Raw genomic sequence first — 17,973 nt, 5'->3', positions numbered from 1 at the left:
ACAGACAGGATCCAGGGCGTCGATATACCGGATTCCCAACGCCCAGCATAATGCCTACAACGATATCCTGAAAGTGGATCAGGATACTGATGTCGACATTCTAAACCCCATCATCCTGAAGGGATTCCCAATGCCCGGCATAATGCATATGACGATATCCTGAAAGAGGATCAGGATACTGATGTCGGCATTCCGAACCCCATCATCCCGAAGATAAGAAGACGGGTAAGTATGATATGCAGCTTGAGTTACCACAGCGTGCAATCATGTTAGCAATTTCTGAGTAAGGTCTGACCTTGTGCAAGTGTGCGTGAGGCTGCAATGGTACTCAATGTTTCCGATGGTTTTGCTATTTTGCTAAGTATTAAGGAGTAAAGGGAAGTGGGCATCCTTATGTTGTACTGAGAGTGCACTTTGATTGCAATGATTAGCATATTTTTGCAGTGCCTCTGCGTGTGATTACAGAGCTGCGATCACAATTGCGATATGTACTGAATCAGGCCCTCAGACAACTTAATTAAGCTACATAGTAAAGTTACAAAAAGGAACATGATAAATTCTAATATTATTGATCCAGAGAAGGTTAAAACAGACAATGCCCCCTTCATAAGATGAAAATAGCATTCCTGACCGAAAAATTTAGAGATGTGTGCCGCATCCCATGTTTTGGTTTTGTTTCTAATTCATCATGGTTTTGGTCCCAATAAAGTGTGATAGAAGCACTGGTAAAGTGGTCAATGGCAGGTACATTTGTCCTAGGTTTTTGGTCTATGTGTTCTAAAAAACCCCAGGAGAAGTCTGTTTTGTAAGCAGACCAGAGTATCGGGTTTTGGAAAAGCCAGTTTGGGTCCTGGGGGTGTGGATGTGAGGAGAAGGAGGGCTCCATCCATAGGCAACTCCTGGTTTTGGGCCTTTCAACCTGGTAGCAGGCTCATTAGGCCTTGCAGCTGGAAATGGCTAATATAAGCATGGTTTGTTTGTGGCTGAGTGTCTCACACCTGGGAGAGCAGGCAGACTAGCCTGTTCAGAGACACTTGGTGATAATCCTTCTAAGTACTGTGCACGTGTTTTGTTGATGGTGAGGGCAATAGGCCCTACCATTATAGAGAGGGAATCTGCTGTGTAGCTATTTTCCAGCTGGGCTAGGACTTATGTTTATGTTTTGTTTATATTTATATTAATTTGGCACAATAAAGACTGGCACCGACCAGCTTGTATGAGAACCCCTGACTTGTATCCTGTTTCTACAGCTGCTGTGTGTGTAAAGAGGGAGTCCATCTACCCCAGGAGAGGGACCCCTATCCCGACTGTCACATTTGGTGGAGAATGCGGGCAATCACATACTGAAATTGCAGCAAGGAAAAATTTTCATTTCAAATGTAAAGAGACAGACACCATTTAGTCAGTGTGGATATAAAGTTGTGTCATTTGAAGTCCATAGAGCTGGTGTCCGCAGATGCTTAGTGAAGCCAGATTCTGCTTCCAACCTTCTCCCCAGGACAAAATGGAGGACGTTGTTAAAGCCTTGTTCCAGGCTACAGCAGCTCAGCAAGAAGCTACCAGGGCTCAGCAGGAAATGAACAAAATTCAGTAAGATGCTACCAGGGCTCAGCAGGAAGCTATCAGTGCTCAGCAGGAATCCACTCAGGTGCAACTATTGGCCTTGGAGGCAGCCCAGAGGCAACAACAAGACACCATCAAAGAAACCTACCAGTCCATAGCAGAAAACATCCAGGCCATAAAAGAGGTGGTACAACAGCTTGTAGTCCAGTCTGGAGATGCTCCCCTTGCTCTTCTAACTAACACTCACACAATACGGGCCACTCACTTTCTGTAAAAGATGACCCAGAGTGATGATGTGGAGGCGTACCTTACGGCCTTTGAAAGAACTGCCGAAAGAGAGAAGTGGCCTAAAGAGCAGTGAGCAAGTCTTGTGGCACCCTTACTGTCTGGAAAACCACAAAAGGCCCGATGGAGTGAAATCCTGACAGGGGCAGTAAGTAGCCTAACCCTCCCCCTCTCCCCCCCTTAACCCTAGGATAGAGCAGCACTGTCAGCCATCCAAGCCCCTCCAGTAAACCCAGGGCCCATGGTACCCAAAGTGACAGTGGTAAAAACCCTGTCAGCCAGTTAACAGCAGAAAGTTAAGGAATTTCTGATCAGAAATAGGGTGCTGTTTTTTGACCTACCAGGGAAAACCACAGTCATTACACATGACATAATCAGTGACCAAGGGGTTAAGGTTAACCTAAAGCCCTATTGGTTACCAGAAGCCCAAAGAGAATCAATGTCGAGGGAAATAACATTTTTTTTAGAGTTCGGTGTAATTGAAGAATCGCATAGTGAGTGGTCAAGTCCCATTGTGCTCATTCCAAAATCTGACAAGAGTGTGCAATTCTGCAATGACTTACTTAAATTTTACAGTGTGTCAAAGTTCTATGCCTACCCTATGCCTAGGGTGGACGAACTAATTGAAAGGCTGAGGACAGCCAGATATTTAACTACTCTTGACTTAGCTAAAGGGTATTGGCAGGTGCCATTAACTGAGACTGCCAAAGAAAATACAGGTTTTTCTGCACCAGAGGGATTGTCTCAATACAAGATGTTGCCCTTTGGGCTACATGGGGCACCTGCTACCTTTCAAAGAATGATGGATAGGATTCTAAGGTCCCATAGACAGTATGCTGCTGCTTATCTGGATGATGTGGTCACTCATAGTCCTGATTGGTAGTCTCACTTGCCCAGAGTACAAGTAGTGTTGGACTCCATCTATAAGGCAGGTTTGACAGCCAACCCAAAAAAGTGTTGTCTGGGGATGGAAGAAGTAAAATATATTGGGTACACCATTGACAGAGGTTTGATAAAGCCACAGCTCAATAAGATTGAGGCAATTGAAAACTGCCCATGACCCCTGAATAAGAAGCAGGTGAGAGCCTTCTTAGGGATCACTGGGTATTTAGGAGGTTTATACCCAATTTTGCCACCATTGCAGTCCCACTGACTGACCTTACCAAAGGGAAACAGAAAGTCATGGTGGAATGGGGTCCTGAAGCAGAGAAGGCTTTCCAGGAGTTAAAAACAGCATTATGTACTCAACCAGTTCTGATTACCCCTGATTTTGACAGAGAGTTTGTTGTACAAACCGATGCATCCGATGTAGGCATCAGAGCGTTCCTGTCCCAAAGCAAAGAGGGTGAAGAACACCCGATTTTCTTCTTAAGCCAGAAATTAAATGTACATGAAAGAAACTATGTTACGGTCGAGAAAGAAGTATTGGCCATAAAGTGGGCATTAGAGACTCTCAGGTACTACTTGGTGGGAAGAAAGTTCAGATTGATCACTGACCATGGATGTCAGAAAACAATGACAGTAATGCAAGAATAACTACATGGTTCTTGGTATTACAAACATTAAATTTATGGTACAACACTGGCCAGGAAGTCAGCTGGCCAATGTAGATGCTTTGTCAAATGTCCATTGTTTGGGGGCTGCAGTTGTTCAGCCCCACAGGTCAAAACAAAGGGGGGATATGCGATAGAAGCACTGGTAAAGTGGTCAATGGCAGGTATATTTGTCCTAGGTTTTTGGAAAAGCCAGTTTGGGTCCTGGGGGTGTGGCTGTGAGGAGAGGGAGGGCTCCATCCACAGTCCACTCCAGGTTTTGGGCCTTTCAACCTGGTAGCAGGCTCATTAGGGCTTGTAGCTGGAAATGGCTAATATAAGCATGGTTTGTTTGTGGCCTACTGTCTCACACCTGGGAGAGCAGGCAGACTAGCCTGTTCAGAGACACTTGGTGATAATCCTTGGAAGTACTGTGCACGTGTTTTGTTGATGGTGAGGGCAATAGGCCATACCATAATTATAGAGAGGGAATCTGTTGTGTAGCTAGTGCCCAGCTGGGCTAGGACTTATGTTTATGTTTTGTTCATGTTTATATTAATTTGGCACAATAAAGACTGGCACCGACCAGTTTGTACGAGAACCCCTGACTTGTATCCTGTTTCTACGGCTGCTGTTTGTGTAAAGAGGGAGTCCATCTACCCCAGGAGAGGGACCCCTATCCCGACTGTGTCACAATAGGCTAAAGGCTGCAGCAAGCTAGCTGGCTAAACTAAGAGACAGAGCAGCGGCACAAATGCATGGCAATTTAAAAGAATATAATACATCTATGAAACATTGCTACACAACAGTGGTAGATAGGCTGGCAGTTTAATAAACTATAAAAATGTTTGTCGTTTATGCAAAAAGACAGACAGCAATACCCCAAACAGCACGTAATGCAAAGACAAGAGGTGCAAGATAGAAATGTTCTTGGGCCCTCCCACCCACCCTTATTGTGTATATTAAACAGTACATGCAGTTTAACAAACCAATCACTTCAGCGACAGGAACTGCCACTTTGGATGAAGTATTTGGTTTGTTTGGGCCCCCACAAAACAAGCTACCAAAAGGGCAACTGACATTGCTGGCAATGATCTCTACATACAAACAGGCTCTAGAGAGGCAAGATCATGTCACCATTTTCATCCTCACCCTCATCAGTGTGTACAGATGTTTTCTTAAGTCATACCATACAGCATCCTAAGTTGCAGCATGAAAATAGTGCAGTGACGTGCATTGAGACTTGACAGTATCCATGGCATGCATTACATAGCTTCACCACTGGGTGGCCACTGATCCAGTGGTAAATAATACAGTAGTGGATGAATATGTCACTACAGAATACAATAGTACAGTAAGCCCTGACAGGTGGGCCAATCAAGTACAGTACTGCACAGTGTAAACAGTGTATTTAATACAGTATACAATACTGAAGTAATACAGCATAGTAGGATATTCTATGAAAGACTGCTCATGTATTTTCTTGTGCTGTGCAAATTGTTCTGCAAATGCCTAGTGGCAACTTTGGTAGTGATGTACGGCATAGTGATGAGATGCCTTAGAAATGAACAGTAGGGTTTGAAGGGCACTGTATGAAATCATCACTAAACTACTAGGCTCAGCCCAGAAAGAGGTCTATTTGGATTACACACTGACTGTGCTTCTTCTACAGCAAACGTGTGGTATTTTGGCAGTGCTGTGTGGCACTCACACAGTGATGACATACCTTACAAATGAATGGTGGTGTTGAGGGACGCTCTTTAACATCACCACTCAACTACAAGTGTCAGCACAATAAAAGGTCTGTTTAGATTAAACACTGCTGGTGTGGCTTGCTTGTGCTGCAGCAGTGTGACTACAGTATAGAGGATGTGACTACAGCATGTATCAATGTTCAGTACAGAACATCAACTTTACACAGGAGCCTCTGGACTTTGACGTAACTGCTGGTAAAGGTCTTCCTCAGGGAATTTGTAGTTCAATTTGATGAACATCTTCTTTTCCACATTTGAAGGAAGCAGCCTCCTACACCGATTGCTAACAAGGTTCCCAGCTGTGCTGCAAACTCTTTACACACTGGAGGGTGGGCAGCTTAAGTAAAGCAAAGGCAGTTTGTGCAAGGGCCTCCAAGTTGTATTTTTTTTCCTGCCAGTAGTCAAAGGGATTGTCTGACATGCCTGTTTGGATGCTATCATTAAAATAATCCTCAACCATTCTTTGAATGGTGACTGTATCAGATAGAGACATATTAGGCAATTCCTCTAGATCCTACCAGATGTCAAAATGTTGTGTTGACTCATCTGTGTCACCAGTGGGTCTCGTAGGAAAGATGAGTTGTATAGCAGCCGCAGGAGAAAGTGAAGGAGGAGATATTGCCGTGTCACATGACACTTGAGCTGACAACTTGCTCACAAATAGCTCTTTGCTTCTCTTCATATATGTGTCTATTGGAAAGAAAGAAAAACCTAGGAACAAGCATGGTAGCCAAAATGTATTGATATGATTTTAAGATGTTGACAACCCTTGGATCCTGGTAAAGCGAATAAAGGACATACTTAGCAAAATTGATTAGTTTCAGCTTCTCCTTCAGTTTCTCAAGCTAATTTTCCAAAGTCTGATTAAGGGAAGCACCTGATTCAATCTGGCAGTGTCTGAACACACATCACAGGTGACTACTTTGAAAGATTTCAGCACCTTGAACAACACAGAAAGTTTTCTTCAGTGCGCAGGAGCAAGGTGTATTCTCCCTATGTCATGGCTCATTGTGTAGCTTTGGGTGTGCCTACGTCTCCCTAAAACCCAACAGTGTAAGAACTTGTGTGGTTGGATGTTCTGTATAAAAGTCAATGTCCTCCTTACACCTGAGTTGCAGGCTACATAAGTAATCTCCGTTAGGGTGCCTCTTTCTGTACAACACTCTACCTTTGCCTCTGTTTTAACACTGGTAAGTGACAACCTCACTGGTGTGTCTATGATTTGTAACTCCATGTAGTCCCTACTATTGCTGGTAATATTAGCTGCAAGCGAAATGGGTGGATACTATTATCATTCACCCTCTGCTACAGTCCTGTGATGTTGGTTGTTCTCACAGTAGCATGCTCTGATCTTAAACCAGTACAGGGTGTCAGTCTACCCTTGCTAAGGGGTGACCTACCATATGTGTAGCTATGACACATGTCCCCCTCACTGATCCTGTGTGAGTCAGTGGTGTAAGTGGGTATTAGGTTACCCCGCACTACTGCTCTTACTGTTCAGAGTCCTGACTTTCTGAGTCACTGATTGTCTAGTCTCCCATCTCCAACTGTGGCAAAAAGCTTCACCTCTTGGTCCGGGGGTGTTTTCTGCCAAGACAATGGTGTCGGTCCACGAGACCAAAGTCTTCAGTGAGAGAAGGTGTGTTGTATGCATTTGCATAAGGTTCCTTTTTTGAAAGTCTATACCATTTTGTACACTCCATTATTATATTATTGAATATATCAACTTTATATATATGATTTGATGTGTTATGGAGGCAACAATAATTTTGTTTTTCCCCCGGATTATGTGATCCTTTTGTAACTGAGGCTTTGAGGATAAAAGGGAGGACTGGTTCAGTAACTTAGACACTGTCTTGAGGAAGAGACCTGCGTCTCAAAACACGTTCACAACAGTGTGACAGACATCATTTTTACCTTGGTGCAGATATCCAGTTAATCCAGAGGAAGTGGTCTCACTTTGAGATATCCGGAAGCCTCCAACATAATTTCTAGATACCCATTATTTCTGGACTTCTGGTAAACCTCCACCTTGTATTATCTCTACAGATTTGATGTATGCATAAGTGTGGATTTACCCATCGATTTAGGTTTTTTATTATGTCTATGTAAAACAATACATTTTTTGTTTTCCATATCTTTTTCTCTACATTTGTTCTGAATACCACCTTAAAATCTTCTGTGATTTGGGAGAACACCCACCCTACTGAGGCTAACGCCAGAAGGAGAGTATACCTGCTTTTTCTATCTACGAATATTTATGACACAGCATATTTGGGAATAAGATTTAAGAAAAAAAATGCCTTTTATGTATAGTAGTTTTAACCAATTCAGTTGTTTATTATGATACATTTTAAAATGTTATTTTAATTTTATATTCAGGTAATTTTTAATGTCTTAATAAAGACATCATCTTTCTGTGCATCTAATTACATCTACACCACAAGCACTTAAGAATCCAAATGACACATTGAAAGAAGATAATTAGAAACACTAGACCATTAAATGGAAGTAGGCTAGTCTGAAACTGCAGAGGTGGTAACATTGGAGGCTATAGCATGAATAGGGGAAGGCCCTAGGGTGAGCTTGCAAGAGGGAGGGGGTAACATGAATAGAGTGGAATACAAACAGTTGAAAATTCTTGGAAACTATTAAATATAACAAACCACTTACAGGTAACTTAGAGTGAGGTATCTGCATCATAAGGATGATGAATGCAGTTGGGGCTAACGGGAGGATAATGATTCTGCCAACCTAAGAGAGTTAGTAAGTTTTTTGTATAACAATAATCATGACAACAGTATATCACCTTACATATACAAAAAATGACCACAAGAGGATCAATATGAATATTTCCCTTTAAATGCAGGTACTTAGATTTGTGTCACAGATACAACAAAGTAAAGGACAGAAATTGTCACTAGGCTCTCAGCAGAGTCAAAATGATAAAGAGAGTTCATAAAGGTGAAGACAGTGAGAATAAGGAAATCAAACAAACTCACAGATGGAATGAGTGAGATTGCAGAGCAAGATGTGGTTCAGTCAGTAGAAGACATAGAGCCTTTGAAAAAGAACATAATAGGCAGATAGAGCAAATTATATCATATAATATTTCAAGTAGTGTTTAAATATGGTGTAAGTCTGAAATCTGTAGACTTCTGTTTTTTTTGGGGGGGGGTTGGGGGAAGGGAAGTTTTATCATCTGCTTACCTTCCAATCTCAGTAGGCTCAACAGCAAATCTGACTGTAGTGTTAAGTCTTACCAATCTGGGATTGCAGTCTTATCAATCAAGGCCAAGGGCCAGGCAGAAGTCATCCAGATCAGAAGGTGACTGAAGGGAGACAAATTTCCCATTGTACGTGACCTGGAGGCTGAGAGGAATCTCCCAGACCCTAAGTGTGGAAATCAATGGGGCTCACATGGATACAGCACCCACAAGAGTCTGAGTTACAGATGCAGCCACGATCATCTAGCCTCGATGCATCACGGCATGGATAGCGTGACTACCGCGCCCATGGCTAGAGCATGCGTACACACACCATAGACTTCAAAAGGGTAATCACCGACTGCGAGTACTCACAGCCTGGCAATTGCTGTGCTATGCCACAATGCATGCACACGCATCGCGGCAATAATGTAGATGGCTATGTCTGTACATTGATCATGATTACAGCTGGGAACTGCAGAGCACATTTCAATGCAGAGGGAGGCAATTTTGGTGGGCATATCTGGATGACAACAGGGGGATGGCTAGCAAGATGCAGGAGTGTTGTGGACTTGTAGCACTGACATATGTGTCCATGTTCAGACAGAGACTCTGCACCTCCATATGGCAGGCACAATCTCCGACGGTGCGACTGATACACAGCTGGTGGACTGGTAACTGTTCTAAGTAGAGATGTGTAGGCTCGGATTGGTTCTGATTTTCCAGACAAGTTCTGATTTTTCCCGCCAAATTTAGGGTCTCAGAAAGAGGCAAAATGTCATCTTTCATGGACAAAAGTCCGTGAAAGATGATGTTTGTCCATTAAAAATAACTAGTTCTAATACCATTGGCTGCGACATTAACAGATAGACGCAGTCGCCCTGTGGCAAAAGACGGAGTCGTGGCTACAATTCCATGCACGTCTGGATCAGGCCCAGTGTATGATTTAAACAACTGATGTCATTAAAAACAGCCACAAGTTTTTATTTTAAAATAGCATGTTCAAAGGTATATTATTCAGAACAAAAAACTTTGAACAAACAAATTAAATGTTTTGTTTACAGTACCGTAGCATTTCCACTATGACATTTGCAATAATAACAGAATAGCATGTACAGTATATTTCAAGGTTCTTTTTCATAATGATAACTCTTCAGAACTACTGTAAGTTTAACTCAGATTTACAGACATATTAGAATGTTTAACAATAAGAGGTTTATTTATTTAAATAGTGCTTATCGATATACTTTTATATGTTAGAACAGCTCTGGATAACAAAATTCTTCTATCAACTAACATACAGGTAGTTCTATGAAAATCTTTCATCAGTAGTCACAGTCTGCCTATTAATAAAAGTCAGTGACTACTGCTTATGGTGGATTCCAATTACAGTTATTTTACATGCTTCCTTTTTCTTGGAGTTTAGTTGAATTTTTCCATTCTAAAATTTCCCTCTATTTCCCTAAATACTTTGTTAGAGCATTACACCAACAAAATAAAAAATGGAATGTGAGTAGTATATTAGAGTAAACTTTTAAAGCAACCAAAGGAGAGTCTTACATGTACCGTTGATCAAGATGAAATATTATTGATAGGAGGTGGATTAGAAAGTCAATAGTGTGTTGTGAACTTGTTCAATGTACAGAACTCCTAAATAAACATAAATAGTTAACGAGGAATGAAAGCGATCTTGTAAGCTTTTGGATGATTTCCCAGTCCAGATATATCTGGTGTGATGTCCAATTCCTCTGGAGGAACAGGAGACTTCAAGTTAAAATTTTGCAAAACAGTAATTAAAAAATGAAAGAGCTCGATTCGAACAAGGGCCTCTCCCAAGCAGATCCTTTTCCCTGGTGAAAAACAAAAATATACTGTTACACTAAATGGTACCAGTCACAATTTAAAGGACCCATTTACTAGTTTCTTTATTGACATTGTTTATTTCTAATCTCTCAAAAGCTGTTCAGTCATTGGCTGTAAACAGTGGGATGTGTTTTTTCCTATAAGGGAGGAATTACGAAATATTAGTTGTATATTTGCAATTTTTTTCTGTTCCATACTCAACTCAAGCTTTATATCTGTTTGCCCTAATATTTGAATTTGTTACAGTTGCAACTCTAATCCCAAGATCATAAAGGGTGGTGAGTCAATTGCTTTATCCCACCCAATCTCCCTTCAAAAGTGACAGGAGATTGGTATCCTATAATAAATTGTTTTTGGGCGCCCATGCATTATTGGGCTTGTCGCACCCAAATAGACAGGGTTTAGCCACATAATGTGGCAAAAACCATATAAAGACCTGGTAAGGGCTCCCAAACTACCGTTTGGATGCCCAAACCACAAACTTATTACACATTTCTGATCGCCACCTCAGGAGACTGAGAACAGAAATGTCGGCGCCGATGGCTATTGCGTGTATGGAGCAACAATTGAATTGCTCCGTCGGACTGACAGTCGCCACTGAGCAATTGAATTCCCCTTAGTGTCTGCAGCAGGGGAGTTCTATTTCTAGTACGATATAGTAACATTATAATCCTAAAATTTGTATAAATTTGTAGGATCATTTAATCAGTCTGGTTATTATCTGTACTGTATATTGATTTTCATTCTACATTATTAAATTCATATGTATATTCTTGTTTTTAAATATAGTATGTCCTGTTATTATTTTATCTGCCATATCAGATGTGGTGTTTTCATTTTAAAAAGCGCAGTTCCTCATCAGGTGTTACCCAACAGATTATGGATTAGAGTACTTGCAGTGGTTCTTGCATAATATTTTCTACTCCCCCTACTGCTGGAAAATGTACAAGTAGGGCTGCATTAAGACAACTAATTCATATATATTGATATCTACTAGAGATGTGCAAGTTTGGTTTCCTGCCATATGAACTAGAGATGAGCAGGTCCGGTTCACAGAGAACCGACAACAACCAAATTTAAGAGTTCAGAGTTGAACCAAGTCCGAGTTCGGAATCACTTTGGAGTTCCGAGTTGAAACAGGTCCCAACTTGGTTTTGCGGTCAGCTTGAACTCAGTTTTACAAACCGAACTCGGGTTTTGGATTGCATGTAAACAGGTCAAAATTACATGATTTTACCTGTTTTTTTTTAAAGAAATTTTAAAAATCAGACCCAAATCCAAAACACTTGAGGATGGTTTTGCAAAACCAAAACATGAAGATGAATTCAGATCTAAAACCACAACCAAAATACCAGAGAACATCTCTAATAGGACCACACCTGAATTGAGGGATTCTAAGTCAACTTGAGTCCAGGCTCAGATCACTTTTGGGGTTCTGAGTAGAATTGAGTCCTGACTCGGGTCTGCTGTAAGTTCTGAACTTGAAATCTCAGTTTTAGATTGCATGTAAACGGGTCCAAATTACATGATTTCAGCTGTTTCTTTCTATCAATTTTTATCAATTTTAAAGAAATACAAAAACAAATCTGAACCAAAACACTGAGGGTGGTTTTGCCAAAACCAAATCCATAACATTTACAGTTGGTTTTGCCAAAACAATAAAACAGGAGTCCACGCACTGTTTTAATATAAACTGTATATATTTTCATCAAGTGACACAGTCGTTTTGCTGACTTTGGATACCCAATTATTTCCATGGAGAGCCATAAGCGCTACACATTGCAGGGACGGTGCCCGCTGGCTGGATTCAAGATGGTGAGAGATAACCAGACGGTCATGTGTTGGCCATATTACAGCCTCAGGATTTCCCCATCAGAGGATAACCTTGTCCATTGGCCAGGTGGTAGGAGATACCAATAACCACTACACCTCTTCAGGATATACAGGTGGATTATATGTGCGCTTCGAATTAGCATGAAGTCCATATTTCCTAAATAACATTGTATTGTTTACACCTTTGGAAAACATTCCAGCGCTACCCCTTGCCAAAACCCGGAGGTAAAATCAAAGGGGTTATTAGGACTCTCATATGTGGACTTTGATCGGGTGAGAACTATCAGATTAAGATTGGTCACAGTTTACATGCAATGTACAATTTTTTTATATTTTTATGCTTTCTTTAGTAAACCTGTCAGTTATGTAGGTCTCTATTAGGAATCAAGAGGTTCAATGGTAATATATGATAGTCTGTACAGACTTTTACAATATTAAGGTGATTGTTATATGTCATTTGTATACCATTACTGATATGCTTATTGTGTATTTATTAAATTCATCATAGATTTATTTGGTGTCTTGAATTCATTTCTGCCACGTTAAGTATTTATTTGTAATTACAAATCCAATTAGCGCAACACCATCAGTGTATTATCTTTGTATATATTGACTCTGGTACCTCCTATGTATACATATAAATAAATAGTAGAAATGAAGGACCTTCTGCTGTGGGTGCAGTAATTTCTGCATAAATGTTTGAGAAATTTTGGATGGTGAATTTTACATTTTATTTTCTCATCTCCACAATGACTAGCAATTACTTTACATACTATTATAAATAATTATTTATGTTTATAAGTGCGTATACCTGCTGATAGAGGTATAAAGGCATCATTCGTTTTAAATGCACCATTTTCATCAAGAAAATTCTTGGGATTGAACTCATTTGGGTATGGGAAGTAGGTGGGGTCTTTCAGTACTGTGGTCAACATCGGAAACACATTGGTGTGCTGAAAAACATACAAGAATGAAGGTTAACACTTTATTTGTATCCCTTGGATGCATGCATCTTAATAAACTTTTGCTTAGTGTCCGTTTTTATCAGGGTTAACCTATTATTTTCTACTGTACCACAATGTCATATACTATATTAATTTTTGGACTTTCTCTGGTAACATAATAGAATAAATATAATAATTAAATTAGTAATTATCAAAAAATAAACCATAACGCTTCTTGACGAACTTCAGCTACAGTGTCATACACTCTGTGGGCTCCATAGTCAAGTTTGAGGGTGGAGGGAGTGATGAATTATTTTTCTAGTGTTTTTACTCAATTAAGGAAAAGGGACCTGACATGATGTATAAAGAAAGCTTCCAACATGTTACATACAAGTAGAGGGAAGAAAATTATTACAATTACAGATAAGGTCATAGCAATACAATATATGGAAAAAACTTCCAGTGTTATTTAGAGTGAAGTAACCAGTGCCCACACCCCTGCAGTAAACCATAAGACAATAAACATAGAATAATGTAAAGGATACAAAACAAGACAGAGACAAAAGCAAGGACACAAATGGGAACAAACAACAAAATCTAAAATTGATTGTGAGTAGTAAGTTAGATTAAAATATTAATGCAACCAAAAGAGAGACTTGCATGTAATATTGTTCAAGGTTAAACTATAATTGATATGAGGTAGATTGTAAAGTCAATAGAGTACATTTCAATGTATTGAACTTATAAATAAAAATGAATAGTTAATGAGAAATTAAAGAGATCTTGTTAGCTTTTCGATAAATCCCCAGTTCAGATATATTTTAGTGTGTAACACTACAATAAACTCTGGAGGATTCCACCTACTGTGCTGTTCACCTTTTTAATATTACCCACTGAATGGCAATCCCAAAATAAATAGTCTTTGGTCCATATGGATGATAGAAGTTAGTAATAGTTTGATCCTCTCTGCCAAGATTTTAATCAGTAACTTGTAATTGACATTTAAGAGAGAGATGGGCCTGTAGGAATTAGTTAAGTCTGGGTCTCTGTATGGCTTGGGGAGAATTTTGAGGATGGCATAATTAAAATAGTTTGGAAACATAGCAGTTCAGATAGTGTTAAATGGATTAGTAAGAGTATCATAGATTCTAGGCAATAGAATCTTGTAATACTCCCTTGTAAGCCCATCGGGACCAGAGGCTTTAGCGAGTTTCAACTTTTGAATAACCAACTGCACCTCAGTAGAGGTGATTGGAGCACATAGCTGGTCTATAATGTCTTAGTCTAACTGAGGTAAGTGAATTCCCCACCAGAAAGTAGCTTTAGCCTGTTTTTCAGTAGGCGACTGGGCATATATGAATTTGTAGAATGATAAAAGTTCCTCAATGATTTCTGTACTATTGTTTGTATAAGAATGATCATGCCTATGCAGATTGTTGATCAAAGAGACAAGTTGTGATCTCCTCAGAAGGTTAAAGAGTAGACATACTGATTTGTTACCAAATTAAATAAAAAACTGTGGTTTATCTGGAGGGAGAAACGGTCCCCCATTTTAGACAATATCTCATCAAATTGGATTTTAGCTGTAAGGTAATCTGGTTTACTACGTAGGAGGAGATGTTTTGAATAATTGGTATGCCCACATTAAAGAGGTTTGAACATGTTTATATAGCTCAAAAAACTCTTTACGGCACTGGGAAGCAACCACATATAATATACAAATAACTGCCTTAGATGACTACAAAAAAACAAGAGAGTCTTCCTGTTCGTGCTGAATATTATTAAGTCTGAATTGCTCCACATAAGCCTCAACTTTGCTCCTATATCTCAAAAGTGAAGAAAGGTAAGTTGGAGACCTCCATAGCCTAAAGGTGCCTCTATCTGTCGTGGTGGCAAGAGCTACCCAGAATAGTGCGTGATGTGAAGAATACATTGGTTTAATTTCTATAGCTACAGCTTTGGTTATTAATGCATCAGCCACTAAGACATAGTCTAGGGCCTGATATAGAAATGGACGCTATTGCGATTCTTTGCCATTGTGCATGCATTCTTTGAACAATATAACTTGGGCATGCATAAATTAGCCACTGAGAGTGCATATGCAACTCTGCATGTCAGGAGAGCTCCCAAGGATGCGGCTGGTCAGACCTTCTGCATGGGCAAGATTTTGCCTATGTGCGGCGATATTACCGATATTTAAGCATGCAGGGTAGAAGGCAGCAGTGGGTGTCTCTGTGCTTGAGTGTTCTTTGCAGACAGTATATTTTTGCAGTTGTGTTCCTTGCAAAATCGCAGCTGCGATCTCATTAGGGTCCATCTCTGAATCAGGCCCAGAGTACCATGGGTGGTAGAGAGGAATGTGATCTCTTTATCTAGAGGATGTCTAGTTCTCCATACATTTGTCATGGCAAAAACTTAAAATCCTAACTTAGGAAGATGACCGCATGGATCTTTATATATAAGAGAGAATATTAAAGTCAACCCTGACATTTAGTGACAGTGGCATAAACTGATACACTTGGGTTATGGATAAAAAAACATTTTGGGAAAATTAATTTGGAGCATAAACTGTACATAAAACATAATGGATATGTGCAACATTAGCTCAATCTGCAACTGATTTTTCACTAAAATCAGCACAGTTCTTGTTGTAGTAAATGGGTCTCCTGTAGAAAGACCAAATCTAAATGGAGCTTATTCAGTTACAGTAATCTTTTATTTAATTTCATTGGTGAATTGATGCTTCCCACACTCCAAGATCCTAATTTAATCAAATACATTTCCAATAATAATGGATGAGGGCAGGCAAAATAATATAGAGTGAAGAATACATAGTTGTACTGTAATGAAGTTCTTCTGTAGCAACATATCAGAAGGACTAGAGTGAAAAACACAACAGGGAATACACAACAGAGAGGGTGGACAAACAATTAGACAAAAACAATAAAAAGAAATGCTTAAAAATTAAACAAGCTCCAGGAGACCTAATAGACCTCAGAGCAAAAAGGAAAACAATTGACATCACTGTAAATCTTAAGATCAACATTCTCTGCAATCTGGAGTAAAGAAGCTTCAAGACCAACTTATCTATATCAAAACCTTATACAAATCAGCAGCATATGGAGCCAGACCAAACACGGGTAAATAAAGTGAGAAAGTAGAATAGAAGAGGGAGAATTACAGGTTATTGGATTACAAGAACAATCATAACAGGAATTACACCTTTAAACATAATAATAAAACAAAACATATGCAGATGGAATGAGTAAGTGAGGCCTCATGGTAATAGACAGCAAGTTAGGTAGTAAGGAGATACCTGTACACTATACAGGTATATTCAGGGCTGACAATAGGAGAAACTTAATTTGCAACAACATAGAAACTAAAGTCACCTATAGAATCAAAAAGCAGTATCTGTTAGAAGCAAACCCAAACAGTGGAGAAAGGGTATAAACTACATGCCACAATTAAATCTTTTCAACATCATCTCACGTCACAGAATTCAATAGCATCTCCCGTGAGTTATTATTGTTATTATCCTTTATTTATATGATGTCAAAAGGGTTCTGCAACACAATAAAAATAAACATGAATTGCAGTACAAAACATTGCAGTACAGTACAAGGTTTATAAACTTTGCTGCATCAGCAGTCATAAGACTCATATCAGCAGCAGGACTGCCAAACCCAAAATGTTTGGTGTCAATTTTGGGAAGGAAAAGAAGAGAGCCCTGCTTGTAAGAACTTACAATCTAAAAGTGAGTGGGAGACAGACTGGGTGACACATAGGGGAGAGAGTGCTTGGGAATAGTTCTGAAATATAAATAATTTAGAGCCATTCCATGTGAGGTCACAGTTCTACAAGATGCATACCTAATAGTGTCCTTATGGAAATAGTTGAGGCATCTGATTGGAATAACATGTGGTTTAGAATTAGGTTGCAATCTGGAGGGACCCATCCTGTGGGGCCCATTCTACAATATGACAAGTTCAGTGCAGGAATCTTCAATACTGAGCATTTCTGGCAGCACAGATCAAAAAAATTAGTAAGGCACGTATCCATTCAAAGCTTCAGGTAAACCCACAATTCTTAAATTATTGCGGTGGGATCTATTTTCCAGATCATGCAATTTAGCCCTGATCTGATAATACAATTTCTGTAATATGGAAGCCTGGGATTTTAAAATAGTAACATCTTCTTGGAAAGTCTATCCTAGTCTGTGTTCCACTGTGGAAACCCTTTGTGCAAGTTGCTGGATCTGACCCTTTGTATCTGCTACCACCTATTGTAGCACTCATGCCTGTCCTGTAGTCTGCTCTTTCAGCAAGTTACTAACAGTATCTTTAATAGTGTGTACAATATCTCCTTAGGAGAGGGAGGTCACAGTTCCGGTACTGGGGACAAAGGTGCAATGATTGTCAGGTCTGGTGGCTGCATCTTAGGCTGCAAGTCTGGAGCTCTGAGGTCTCTGGAATCTGTGGGCATATTGGAGGTGGTGCAGCCATTCTCAAAGTGGGAAAGACGTTGTTTAGCGGGCATCAGAGAGGCTAAATACTTCTCCATGCACTGCAATGTGGATGCCAATAGTCTGCTGAGGGAAGCTGGTAAGAGAAGTGGCTCACTCCATCATCACCAGAATCGGAAGTCACATTGATTATTCTTTTACATGATCCACTCCAATGGTCAATTGAGATAGGGCTAAACATATCTGCATTGTAGCAGATGCAACAGCAGTTTCTGTCCTTGTTATTGTAGATTTGAACTATAGTTAGCCAATCATCTTTCAACAATTTTGGTTATCTGGCAACACTATCTTCCCTTTTTCATTTTTCAAGTGTAAAATTTTTTTTAGGATCATATAATAACTCTCCCATGCATTGCTTTCTAACTTACTGTATAGATAAGGATTTGTCCCTCCATGCAAGAGTTTTTTTTTCTGATTCTAGGATCTGGTTGCTTGAGGCCATAAATTCCATTCTGAAGATTGGCCACT

The 17,973-nt window shown here is 39.8% G+C and overlaps 1 protein-coding gene across 1 annotated transcript; it reads right to left on the bottom strand.

Annotated features, from left to right (window-relative positions):
* Positions 1-10,008: 10,008 nt before the first annotated feature.
* On the bottom strand, positions 10,009-17,465 carry LOC148442398 (putative inactive cytochrome P450 2G1). Its single transcript, XM_088463985.1, has 3 exons — positions 17,376-17,465; positions 12,848-12,989; positions 10,009-10,190 (listed from the first exon to the last, which is right to left on the bottom strand). Exons 1-3 carry the CDS (start codon positions 17,463-17,465, stop codon positions 10,009-10,011), a joined length of 414 nt encoding a protein of 137 aa, XP_088320111.1.
* Between the last annotated feature and the right edge of the window lie 508 nt (positions 17,466-17,973).

The sequence above is a fragment of the Taudactylus pleione genome, unplaced genomic scaffold, assembly GCF_031769625.1.
Source record: "Taudactylus pleione unplaced genomic scaffold, aTauple2 ptg001546l, whole genome shotgun sequence".
Classification (NCBI taxonomy): Eukaryota; Metazoa; Chordata; class Amphibia; order Anura; family Myobatrachidae; genus Taudactylus; species Taudactylus pleione.
Note: the sequence above shows the minus strand (reverse complement) of the source record. Positions and strands in the feature narration are given on the sequence as shown.